Here is a 13,243-nt window from a genome sequence, read left to right as displayed (position 1 = left end):
GGCTGCTGGATGGGGAGGGAAGTAGCTGGGAGGAAACCTGGGGCTGGGCCGTCGCCATGGGGGGGGCACTTGCTCCTCCCTCCCCTTCCTGGCCCGTCCCAGGCCCCGTTGCCAGCAGAGAGGGGCCCCCCCAGCCCAGGGGTGTCCCTGTCTCAGGCCCCCCCAGCCTCTGCCCAGCTCAGGAATCCCTCGGGGGAACCATTTCCCACCCGCACAAGGACAACTCCCGGCAGGTGGGAATGGGGAAACCCCAAACCTGAGACCTGAACTGGCCCCTGGCGAAGGAGAGAAAATGGGGCACAATCGGGGAGACAGGGAACTTCTCAGGGGTGGGGAGGGGGTCACCCTGGGCGCTGCTCGCGGGTCTCTAGGGAGAAAGGGGGCGGGGGGTCCCCACGGGGGGGCAGCGGTAAATCCGAGGGGATCTCAGCCCCCCCCTTTCTCTCCCCGCTCCTCGGGGGTCACCTGCCCCCCCCCCAGCCCCGCGCAGGGACCCCAGTGGGGCCGGGCCCCTCCCCCCGGGGCAGAGTCACCGCCCGGCCCCGGCCCCGCTCCGGTACCTGGAGGCGGCAGCTCTCCCCCACTCCCCCCCCGCGCCGCGATCTGCGCATGCCCAGAGCTCCAAACGCACCAACCAACACCCTCAACCGCACCCGCACCCGCCCCGGGAGAGGCTCCAACGGCCCCCCCCCCGTACGCCGCCCGGCCCCGCCGCCCCGCCCGCCGTCACTTCCGCTCCCGGGAGAGTCCGGAACTACCTCGCCCCGCCTGCCCCGGGGCCGCTCCCGCCCTCGCCAGCCCACGTACGGGCGGGTCCCGGGGACAACCGGACCCTCCCCGCTTCTCATCCCCGCCTGTCATCCCCTCCCCGCACAGACCCCCGGCCCCGGCCTCTCATCCCCTCCCCACGACCCTCCCCGCCTGTCATCCCCTCCCCGCACAGACCTCCCCGGCCCCTGCCCCCGCCGGTGCCTTCCCGCTTCTCAGGCGAACTCTCATGTCCCCGCGTCCCGCCCCCGATCTGACCCGCCCCAGCCTGGATTTAAGACACGCGGCTCTGGGATGGAGTTGGGGGGCGGGAGGGTTGCAGGCTATGGGGAGTTTGAGTGAGGGGTGCAGGCTCTGAGCTGGGGCAGGGGATTGGGGTGCAGGAGGGGGTGTGGACACGAGGCTCTGGGATGGAGTTGGGGGGCAGGAGGGTTGCAGGCTATGGGGAGATTGAGTGAGGGGTGCAGGCTCTGACCTGGGGCAGCGGGTTGGGGTACAGGAGGGGGTGTGGACACGCGGCTCTGGGAGGGAGTTGGGGGGCCGGTGGGTTGCCGGCTATGGGGAGGTTGAGTGAGGGGTGCAGGCTCTGAGCTGGGGCAGAGGATTGGGGTGCAGGAGGGGGTGTGGACACGTGGCTCTGGGATGGAGTTGGGGGGCGGGAGGGTTGCAGGCTATGGGGAGATTGAGTGAGGGGTGCAGGCTCTGAGCTGGGGCAGGGGTTGGGGGTACAGGAGGGGGTGTGGACACGCGGCTCTGGGAGGGAGTTGGGGGCGGGAGGGTTGCAGGCTATGGGGAGGTTGAGTGAGGGGTGCAGGCTCTGACCTGGGGCAGGGGATTGGGGTGCAGGAGGGGGTACAGACACGAGGCTCTGGGAGGGAGTTGGGGGTGCAGGAGGGTTGCAGGCTATGGGGAGTTTGAGTGAGGGGTGCAGGCTCTGACCTGGGGCAGGGGGTTGGAGTACAGGGGGGTACAGACACGTGGGCTCTGGGAGGAGTTGGGGAGTGGGAGGGTTGCAGGCTATGGGAGTTTGAGTGAGGGTGCAGGCTCTGCGCTGGGGCTGGGGTTGGGGTTACTGGGGGGTTCAGACACGTGGGCTCTGGGAGGGAGTTAGCAGCTCAGCACGTTGTAGAAGAGAAAGGAGCTGCAGGGATTTCATAGAGACATAGAAAATGACAGCAGACACTTTTCCACAGTCACAATGGGAGAGGCAGAGTGGGAGGGAGGGAGAGGAGGAGGGCGTCTGGACGGTATTTCCCCACATTCAGCCTCCTGGCTGGAGCACTAACAGCCCCGCAGCACTTGTACAGGATCGAGAGGTGCTGCAGTGTCTGAGCTTTGACAGTCTGGGAATTGGGCTGCCGGTGCCTTTAAGACCCAGCCCCGGGAACCCGCCCCTGCTCCGGGGCTGACACGCGGCAGAACTGAAAACAGCCTGTGCCCCCCCCAGCCCGACACCCCCAGATCTGCGAGCCCAGCAGGGAGCTCGTCCCGAGGGGCCCCTGTCCCCCCCACCCCCTCCCTAAACGGGGGTTTGTCCCCGCACAGGGTCTGGCAGCGTCTCCCCCCCCCCGGGCTTAACCCCGGCTCCCACCCCCCACCCCCGATTTTTCCCCTTCAGCCTCTCTCCTGCCGCTGCCTACAGCAGCTTGACCCCCTCTGGCCAGTCAATTTCTGCCCCCCGCTCAGACCCTGGCAGCCCCCCCGCTGCGATTTGCCCCCTTGAGCCTTTAAATGCCCCCAAAGAGCAGGCAGCAAATCGTGAGTAGCAGTGAGGGCAGAGAGAGGTCAGTGGCGACAGCGGAGGTTACTGGGCATGCTCCGTTCGGCCGCGCATGCTCAGTGCAGCCAAAGTAGCGAATCGGGAGCGGTTCATGTTTCTGTCGTTACACCGGCCGTCAGGGCCGTTGGAGCGCGGCGCACGGGGGGGGGGAGGGGGGGAGTCACGTGACGGGTCCGGCCGTTAGGGCCGTTGGAGCGCGGGCGGGGGAGCCGCGGGAGGAGTCACGTGAGGGGACCGGCCGTTAGGGCCATTGCAGCGCAGCGCAGCGCGGCGCGCGGGGGGGAACCGGAGGAGGAGTCACGTGACGGGTCCGGCCGTTAGGGCCGTTGGAGCGCGCCGCGCGAGGGGGGGAGCCGGAGGAGGGGTCACGTGACGGGTCCGACCGTTAGGGCCGTTGGAGCGCGGAGCGGCGGAGGGGTCACGTGACGGGTCCGGCCGTTGGAGCGCGACGGGCGGGGGGGAGCCGGAGGAGGGGTCACGTGACGGTTGCGGCCGTTGGAGCGCGGTGCGCGCCGGGGGGCTGTGAGGCGGCGCTGCCCCCTCCGTTGGGGGCGGGGTTCTCCACAGCCCTGCCCTTATTCTCCCTCCCCCGCTCCGGGCCCTCCTGCTGCTCCCGGCCCCCGGCCGCTGGCAGCGCGGGGCTTCCCCCCCCCCGGGAAGGGGGCGTACCGGGCCCCGCCCCTCCCCCCCTGGTGGAGCGGGTCCGCCCCACGCGGGACCTGCCCCTCCCCCGCCTGCGGGGCCTGCGCGGGGGGCGGGTCCCTCCTGAGCCCTGCCCGGGGGGAGGGGCAGCCCCGGGCCTGAGCTGGTGGGGACAGAGCTCAGAGACCCCAGCCCAGGGGGGGAGACGGGACTGGGGGGGGGCCACAGGACTGGAGCGAAGGGAGGAGAAGGGGGCAGATGGGACGGGGAGGAGATGAGATGGGACCGGGGGAAGGGGAGAGATGGGGGAGACGGGACCGGGGAGGGGGAAGGGAGAAGGGGGAGACTGGGCGGGGACATGAGGATGGGGGCGGGGTGTGGAGATGGGGAGGGGGAAGGAGGCGATGGGACCCGGAGGGGTGGAGATGGGGGGACACAGGACTGGGGGAAGGGAGGAGAAGGGGGAGACAGGATGGGGAGATGAGATGGGACCAGGGGAGGAGGGGAGACGGGACTGGGGGTGCGGAAGGCAGGAGACATGAGGAGGACGGGGGCATTTTAATAAATTGTGGAGGTCCGGGGGTGTTTGGGGGAGATGAGGAGGATGTTCCCTTTTGAGATAAAAACTAAGAAATCCAGGACCAGCGAATTCTTTGAGAAATCTGGTGTTTAGACCTTGTATTTTAAGGAGGGGGGATCTGAGTTCCTGGGATGGTTTTTGTTGGCAGGAGGCAACATGGTTTGGTCTGTGATTGTACCAAAGGGGGGAGAGGGTTGTTTGTACAGGAAGAGAGAAGACTGAAGGTCGCCGATGAGGATGGGATTTGAACCCACGCGTGCAGAGCACAATGGATGAGCAGCATCACCGTAACCACTCGGCCACCTCACCTGAGCTGTCAGGGAAGGGACGGGAGGAGAAATCCAAGGCCGGCAGAGGTAGGGCCAATAAGGAGTTTTTAAATACTAAGCGGAAGCAGGGTCTGAGTGAGCTCCCCCCTCACATCTAGTGAGGCGCTGGGGGAAGACGTCAGGAACAGACCGTGTTTGCACAGACCCCCCTGCTCCGCCCAGCTCCGCAGCAGGGTGGGGCGGCTGTGCCAAATGGAGCAGTTTTGGCTGGTGCTGGGTTACAAATCACATGTGTGCAATGAAATGTTGTTCTCCTGCCTGGATGAGTCAAGGGCAGCACAGGGGACCAGGAACCGGGGAACATTTCAATCCTTAACACCACAAACCAGAGAAACGCTCCCGAGTCTCTCCCAGGGAATTAACATTTCTTCCCAGAAAGCTAAAGGTTCTAACAGAAAGGAGTGAAACCAAATGGCCACCCAACATACCTAGTCTGGCCTGCTTGAGGGGCTAGGTGGCTGAGGAATAGCTTTTAATGGGCTGCATAGACGTGATTTGAGGGCATCACCCTAAACCAGTGGTCCCCAAACTTTTCACACTGTGCCCTCTTATCTGTGTCCGCGGCCCCTCGGCAGCCACAGTCGAGAACGGGGGCTGGGGGTGGGACCGGGACCGTGGCTTGCTGCAGAGAGGGATGTGGAGGGGGTAAGGAGGGTCAAGGCGGGGCCAGGAGCCTGGGGGCAGAGTGGTGCTCCCTCCCTGCTCTCCATGGGGGCTGGCTGGGGCCCTGAGCTGCCCCCATGAACGTCCCCCTGTGCCCCCCTAGGAGGCAGGCCCCACTGCCCTAAACTGAGCCCTACTGGCTAAGCAGGGGCTAGTGATGCCAAAGCCCCACCCTTTCTGCTGCGGCCCCACCCTCTTCCATCCCTTCCCACCTTCCCCCCCCAGCCCCAGCCACTAGGGGACAATGTGGAAGCGCTTGAAGCCCCAAACCCCTTCTGCCACCAAGAGGAGGCCTGGAGCCCCTCTCCCCCAGGGCCTTATGGCATTAGCTGTATCGGTGGGGAGGGAGCGCAGTGGCAGGGCACATGCTTTGCACATCTGCTTTAGTGTAATAATTCTGCCCATGAACTGTTCTAAGATTGTCACTGCTTTCAGGCAGGGCTCCCTGACATTTATGTATTGATGGGATCTTATCTAGCTGGGGAACCTAAGATGTTTATACCACAACCAGCTACATGATCAATGGCCGTTCAGTGCCGATACACAGGATATCAAGAGCCCTGGGACAATTTTGGGAAAGGACTTTTATGAATATTTTTAACAGGTTCCCCCCACCCAGATATTGCGATAAAACCCGCAGTAAGTTCATACTGAAAATGGTTATTAATGTGGGGCCTCTAAAGTGAGAGGCAGGTGCTGAGAAGCAGACTCATGCCACTGCAATATCTGAACCGTGGTAAGCAGGGGAGTGGTGTGGAGGGGCCCCGGGGACACGGAGCAGCTGAAGTCCCTCAGAGTTAGGGGAACTAGGCAATGCGCAGTGACAGGGTTCACCCCCTGCCCAGATGGGGCTGAGGGAATCAGCATCGACTGGGGGCTGAGGGCTGGGCTGGGGCTGCATGGGCAGTATAACGGGAGGCAGGTTGGGACCGAGGAACCGGGGGAACATTTCAGTCCTTAACAACACAAAACAGAGAAACGCTCCCGAATCTCTCCCAGGGAATTACCATTTCTATGCAGGCAGCAAAGAGTCCTGTGGCACCTTATAGACTAACAGACGTATTGGAGCATGAGCTTTCGTGGGTGAGTACCCACTTCGTCGGATGCATTCCTTGGATGTGCAGAAAGCTAAAGGTTGTAACAGAAAGGAGTGAAACCAAATGGCCACACGATGGCACCAGCAGCCCAGGAATGAAAAGCCCCAGGATTTGTGTGTGTGCCTGGGCTCTGGAGAGGGATTTGGTTCCACTCACTGCATTGCTGTGGCTGGGAACATCCCAGGAATGAGCCAGATCAGTGACCATGACACCGGGTGTGAGGAGGCTTTAATCTGATTCCAACGGAATAATGTTTTCTCACCTGAGTTATTAGCAGCTGCTTCACAAGGGCAGTTCCAGCTGGTTCCTCCCAGAGACGGGTGGTCGGGGAACAGGGAATCTCTCTGGCTCCCACGGTCAGTTCTCCAGGCTTTCTCCCTCCCTCCCCCACACTATCACAGGCCCCCACTAGTAATGAACTAATGGATATAAACTGGCCATCAACAAGCTTAACCTTGAAATTAGGTGAAGGTTTCTAACCACCAGAGGAGTGAAGTTCTGGAACAGCCTCCCAAGGGGAGCAGTGGGGCAAAAACCCAAAGTGGCTTCAAGACAGAGCTTGATACGTTTATGGACGGGGTGCAGGAGGTTGAGCCAGATGATCACGATTAAATTCTGCCCTTAAAGCCTCTGAGTCCAAAATGGAGAGGGAGGTAAAGGAAACATTTAAAAAAATAAACCAAACATTGTAATGGCAGGTTGACTCCAGCAGCTCACTGTATAGTCCCGCCCCTTTCTTCCTCCACTGGGTGTTGAATGACCTGCTGGGATGTGGGACATTCATTCTGCCATTCCACTGATAAACTGATACAACGGGACTGAAATTAAACCAATTCCCGGCCAAGAAAAGGGCACAGCCCTGCATTGGCCAGGAATCGAACCTGGGTCAACTGCTTGGAAGACAGCTCTGCTCACCACTATACCACCAGTGCATCTGGCAGGAGGGTTTCTCCCGGGTGCCACTTATGCCAAGGGACTCACCCCCACAGAGCTCAGCAGCTGGCCAGACAGGCTGGTGGCAGCCTGTGAGCAGAGACAAGTTCCCAAAGTAACTGATAGATGGGGACATGCCGGGCCGGCTCCAGGCACCAGCGAAGGAAGCAGCTGCTTGGGGCGGCCAATGGAAAGGGGCGGCAGGTCCGGGTCTTCGGTGGCGGGTCTCTCAGTCCCTCTCTTCCCCTCTGAGCTGTCGCCGAAGAGGAAGAGAGGGACCGAAGGACCCGCCGCCGAATTACCGCCGAAGAATGAAGCGGCACCTTTTAGCTGCTGCTGAAGTGCTGCCAATTGGCTTTATATTTTTTTTTCTGGTTCCCTACTTGGGGCGGCAAAAAAGCTGGAGCCGGCCCTGGGGACATGAGCTCTACCTCCCAGCCTGCGGTAGCTCCAACCCCATCTCTGCCCGCAGAGAAGGGAAATGAAAATCGCTGACCATAATGACAAATTTCACCCTGTTGTCAGATGCCACTGGTGTGCTGCTCTGCTCTTGTTCGCTGTTGATAACAGTCAGCTGCATGTGTGCTGCCCCAGCTCTGCAGATCGCTGGCACAGCAGACCCAGAGAGAACCCCGAATGACCACAGACTCTGATAAGGGACGAAGGCACCTGGCCAGGTTTATTGCCTCCAGGTAGGGAACCAGCAGGTCATTCAACACCCAGTGGAGGAAGAAAGGGGCGGGACTATACAGTGAGCTGCTGGAGTCAACGAAGCACGGTAATAGTTCCCCGCAGACTCTACAGGACATACTATAAGTATGTGCCCCCGACAATGGACCAGCTCAGTCTGTGGCGGGACTCTCCACTGCCCCCTAGGCCAGACAAAGACGCTGCCCCAGGGGTGCATTCTTATACACCGGGACAAACAAGTTACACATCACTTTCTCAAAGTATCTGTTGCTCTGAACCGCATGTAGTGGTGATGTGTGAACCCCAAAGATATCAAACATGAAAGAAAAACACGGCCAGTTTTGGGGAGGATTCCAGAGCCAGGCCTGAGGGTTACACAGCTGGGCTCGAACGGACCAGAGGTCTCGGCCTCTATAAACATAACTGGTGGCAAAATTTAAATTAAATTAAGAAACCAAACCAAACCAAAAAACCAACCCAGAAAAGCTCCCATCACACATCCATCACCATTGTAGATTTGACATCTCCTGCCTCATGTGACATCTTTGCTTTGTAAACAAGAGACCTGGAGAAGTCTGTGGCTGTTACCCTCTAACTGGGTAAAAGCTTACACATCCTGTCTCAAGTAATTTTCCTCTTAACAGAAGACTTAAAATTTATCAAGATAAATTCCATTTGAAATAGAAATAATTACAGTCTATCCTGGGTCTCTATTCTCACACATGCTATTTCTCTCACCTATTCCCCCACTCTAATTCCTTTGGAGTGAGGGTTTAGTTTCAGGATTCGCCTCCATTTCCTGTATAGTAGGAGGGGGCAGGGAGAGAATGAGAAGAAAACCTGAATTATATTGTAACACTGAAAGTTAGCACATCATCAGCCCCTTCCGTGATACTAATTAACTTCATGTTTAATATCATTGTCGCTGGTACCAACTTATTCAACAATTACAACATATAAACCCATAGGGCAGTTTTCTCTTAATTCTCATTTTGACCCAGTCAGCTTTGTGTGAAGACACATTCTACAATAACCTAGGAGCCTTCCATTTCTGTGAGTTCATTTCTCCCTGGGGCTTCTCCCAGAAGTGTGGTGGGAAGGGCTCTCACACGATGTGGGAAGGCTGCATCATAAGAAAAACCACCTGTGCTCTATTTTCACACTTGCTAATCCCCTCATTCCCTCATTGGCTACCATCATTTGCCAGCATGGAAGTGCTTTTTGTCCAACAAGGCAGCCAGATTGGGACCCGTGGGCATGGAATGGCTCTGAAGGAATCAGCTGTTTCTCTCTGTGCTTGATGAAACTTTGGATCCAAATGGTAAAAGACAGTTGTGCCCAATTTAATCATGGCATCCTTCAGGAGTGTGACCAATGCCACTTAACTAGGGAGCAGGTTCTAAAGATAGTTTACCTTGGACACAGGTCACCGCAGCTCCCATCTCTGGAGTGAAAATCAACCACCACTACCTGCAACTCCTACCTGAGTTCTTGTCACACCTTTGATGTTACTTGGAGTAATTTGACACTTCTCTGGCGTAGAATTCTTCAGCAACTGCACAACAGATCAGTAGCGATAGTGAGGTACAACTCCCTCAACTATGCCCTTTTATGTCTTTAATCTAGTGCCACAGATTTAAATTAGGGAATAAATTCAGGTGCCGCTTAGAATCCCTGTAAGACACCAAATGTCAGGTCTCTATTAAAAATAGTTATCTTTCTGCAGCTATATCACATTCAACAGGGATTTCATTTTCTACACATTTGCAGCATCTCCTTGGGGGGAGCTGAAGGGGTACAGCTGCTCCAGTACCAGCAGTTTAACCAGGTCCCCCTCCGTCTGGGTAGGTAGGGATGGCATTTCCCAAATAATAGGCAACATGCAGCTGATTAGGAAGGAGATATCTTCAGGGGCGACCTCCTGCAGGGCCTGGGCCACAACTGCTTTGGGAGCCCAATGCCTGGGTATTTTGCTTAGTTCCAAGTCATTTACTAGCGAATCCTCTTCCCAGCCCTTTAGAAAAAATATTGACCTAACCAACTGAACAACAGGGGGATTGGGAAGGTGATGGGGAATAAGGGAATCCCTCTGATTTACCCTATCTTCCTCTGCTGTTACAGAGGGTGACATGACATTTTCCCTATCCCTGCCCTGTTCCTGCTCTTCGTTATAGTTCAGTATATTTTAAGTGATGAAAATGGTAGTAACAATATCTGCTCTGCAGCACAACCTGAAGCAACAGCAGAGCAACTGGGACTGAAACAATTTGTTCCCAAAGGGGGAACTTGATAACTAACAATTGCTTTGAAATGGGGGAACAGTATAACCGTGATGCTCAGGGTTTGTTTAGGTCAGGTCACGGGGAAAGCTAATGCCAACCCCTGCACCTGGGCGGCATCTGCTCTACAACTATAATTGTCTTTTTACCCCAAGATCACTAACTTGAGCAGCCAACGCCATGTGCAGCCCTAGTCGATGTCAGGCACAGGTAATTTTGCCTCAGTGTAGCTTGTTGGGAATCAAACCTCTCCCCCACCTGGAGCTGATGAACATTCCTGGCTGGAGGGACACACACTCCTATGACTCAAAAGGAAAACAGTTGATAGAAAAGATCACAGGACTGACCCCAAAGAAGGTGAGCTGCAAAAGGCAGAAGCAGGCAACTCATCTGGTGGAGCTGAGAGACCACAGTGAAGATGGTGCACAGATCACTATGTGAGAATTAGCAAATGTGATTTTTTTTAAATCTTTTCCCAGCCCTAATCAAGGCATTTTTAACAGTTCTACAAAGTGGATTTTGCCATGTCTAATAAGGTGTGAGCTCCTTTTGAAGCTTTCCCCGCACTCAGAGCATGTGTAGGGCGTCTCTCCTGTGTGGATTCTACGATGTACGAGAAGCTCTGAGCTCTGATTGAAGCTTTTCCCGCACTCAGAACATCCATAAGGTTTCTCACCCGTATGGATTCTGCAATGTGTCCTCAGAGTAGAGCTGTGATTAAAGCTTTTCCCGCACTCAGAGCACGTGTAGGGCTTCTCCCCAGTGTGGAGTCTCTGATGTCTGATAAGGTTTGAACGCTGACTAAAGCTTTTCCCGCACTCAGCGCACGTGTAGGGCGTCTCTCCTGTGTGGCGTCTCTGATGTGAGATAAGGTCTGAACGGTGACTAAAGCTTTTCCCGCACTCAGCGCATCCATAAGGTTTCTCACCCGTGTGGATTCTCCGATGTTTGCTCAGGGCAGAGCTGTGATTAAAGCTTTTCCCGCACTCAGAGCACGTGTAGGGCTTCTCTCCTGTGTGGATTCTCTGATGTGAGATAAGCTGTGAATGCTGACTAAAGCTTTTCCCGCACTCAGCGCATCCATAAGGTTTCTCACCCGTGTGGATTCTCCCATGTACGCTCAGGGTAGAGCTCCGATTAAAGCTTTTCCCGCACTCAGAGCATGTGTAGGGCTTCTCTCCTGTGTGGGTTCTCTGATGCATGATAAGATGTGAGCTGCAACTGAAGCTTTTCCCACACTCATGGCATGTGTAGCGTCTCCCTTCGAAGCGGATTCTGTCGCAGGTTATAAGGTCTGGGTGGCTACTGAAGTTTTCATCTGGCATCTGCTGCGTCTCACAGGCTTTGGCTTTTTCTCGGAGTGCACAACTCCTGGAAACATTCCCTTTGGATCTTCCTGATAACGTTCCATGTGGTTCTACTTGCTCAGCGTCTTCCTCCTGGGGTTTCTCCTTCTCATTCTCACTCACCATCGCATCACCTGATGGGAGACAGAGAGAATCCAGACACAGGTCACTCCCTGTGCTGGAAAGAAAGGAAATCTCAGAGAGAGGAATGGAAAAAGGGATGAACAAACCACAATATGTGTGGGAGAGATCAAACCTATCAGGTGCTGATTTTCCCCAAACCCTTCCCCAGAGGAGAGAGGAAGGGATCAGTTTTGGTCTACATCTCACCAGAACACTCAAGGGAAAGCGAGACTGGGGAGGGACCTGCTGCCAGTTGTCAGTCAGGGTAGGAGGGAAGCCATGCGTGACATCTGCCATAATGATTCCACATCTGCAGGGAACAATCCTAAGCTTGGAGAGCTCACAGGGTCTTTGTAGGGCATCCCAAATGTTTCCTGCATTCCTAAACAGTTGTTGAGTTGGTTTAACCAATTCCTCACCTTTGCAGGCAGCTCTCAGGAGCACTTCTTTCTCAGAGCCCTGGAAGTCCGGGACCCATGGCTCTTCCCCTCGTTCCAGCTGCAAGATCACATCAGGTTTGGAAATTGGAAACCCTACTCCAGGCAAAGAAAACAAGGGAGGTCAGTGGAATTTGTGGGATACTCATCACAAAGAATATTCCATGGTTGTAATCCCTGCTCATTTTTAAGTTGTAGAATACCAAGGCCAGCTTCCTTGGCTCCAAGTGGCAGAAGAGTTAGTATTATTATTATAAATCATCCTCTCTGGCAATAAATCCCTTATCAATGGTTGTGGCTGTGAAACCCTCCTTTCTGTATTGTTTTATCTTTATGGTCACCACTTTTACCTTGTTAATCAGTCTGGTTCTCTAATTGTTTCTATCTGCTGTAAAATTCATGTTGCTAGGTGTGAGTAAATTACGTAGTGGGATATAATTGGTTAGAGAATTATGTTAGGATATGTTAGAATTGTCAAGTATCAGGGGTAGCCGTGTCAGTCTGTATCCACAAAAACATCAAGAAATCTGGTGGCATCCAGGTGTAGAGAAATCTCTGTATTAACTATCTCTAGAAATCTTTATGACGTTGCATTGTGTTATTTTGTATTAAGTATCTTTCTGTCTTAAGTATCTTTATGACATGGCATCTTGCATGATGTTATTTTGTATTTCATATGACTTGGCATTGGGCCTCTCTATTTTCATACAACTTTGTATTAGATCCCTGTATAGAAAATTGGTAGGAAACTTTGTATCAAATGCTATAGCCCCTAAGGATAGTATAGTTAAAGTAAAAGAAACATGTGCCTTTTGGCTAGAAGTAGAATAAGATCTCCCCCCCCCCCCCCCACTCTGTACCCAATTGCCCTATTGACTGAATGAGGTGTGAATGAGTGAGGCTTGGAAGACCCCCACCTCCAGACAGCGACAACAGTTGCAGAGGGAATGGGAGCCAGAGCAAAGAACAACACAACTTGTCAACTGGGCCCAACAAAGAAGCGCAGACATATTGACGGCCTCAGGGATTAGAAGCCAGCACCTTCTTTAGAAAACACCCTCTGTGAGCACCATTGGGACAACACCCAGAGAAAAGCAGCACAAAGACCAACGGACACAGACCCAGATTTTGAATCTGGTCTAGATTTGCATAAGAGGGAAGCTGCTATAAATGTGAGGTATCTTGCAGAAGGATCTCGTCTTGTCACCATCGGAGCATCGATCCGGATCGGCAGAAGCCCGGCTCCACCCCTCCCCCATCTAACTCACCTGGCCAGTGCAGTTAAGGGGAGCAACTAGTTGGTAACAACAGCAAGACGGAGTGTGAGTGTGTGTGTGTGTGTGTGTGTGTGTGTGAATGCATGACTGTGAGATATCTCATATGCATATCATAGAGTATTAACTGATACCTGTATTACTAATAAATGTGGCATTTTGCCTTAATCCCCCTGAAAAGATCCTGTATAGTACTTTGAGTACAACAAGTACATTACGTAGTGGGATATAATTGGTTAGAGAATTATGTTACGATATGTTAAAATTGTCAAGTATCATGGGGTAGCCGTGTTAGTCTGTAT

The 13,243-nt window shown here is 54.9% G+C and overlaps 1 protein-coding gene and 1 non-coding gene across 2 annotated transcripts in view; both read right to left on the bottom strand.

The window, feature by feature from the left end:
* LOC120381415 overlaps positions 1-13,243 on the bottom strand; it is a 450,632-nt gene that overhangs the window by 406,577 nt on the left and 30,812 nt on the right. The window contains 1 exon segment of the mRNA XM_039499603.1: positions 10,263-11,018. Coding sequence (XP_039355537.1) covers positions 10,263-11,018 — 756 coding nt within the window.
* On the bottom strand, positions 6,720-6,791 carry TRNAG-UCC. Its single transcript has one exon. It is a non-coding gene; the product is annotated as a tRNA-Gly (tRNA).

Source organism: Mauremys reevesii, linkage group 14 (genome assembly GCF_016161935.1).
Source record: "Mauremys reevesii isolate NIE-2019 linkage group 14, ASM1616193v1, whole genome shotgun sequence".
In the NCBI taxonomy this organism is placed as follows: domain Eukaryota; kingdom Metazoa; phylum Chordata; order Testudines; family Geoemydidae; genus Mauremys; species Mauremys reevesii.
Note: the sequence above shows the minus strand (reverse complement) of the source record. Positions and strands in the feature narration are given on the sequence as shown.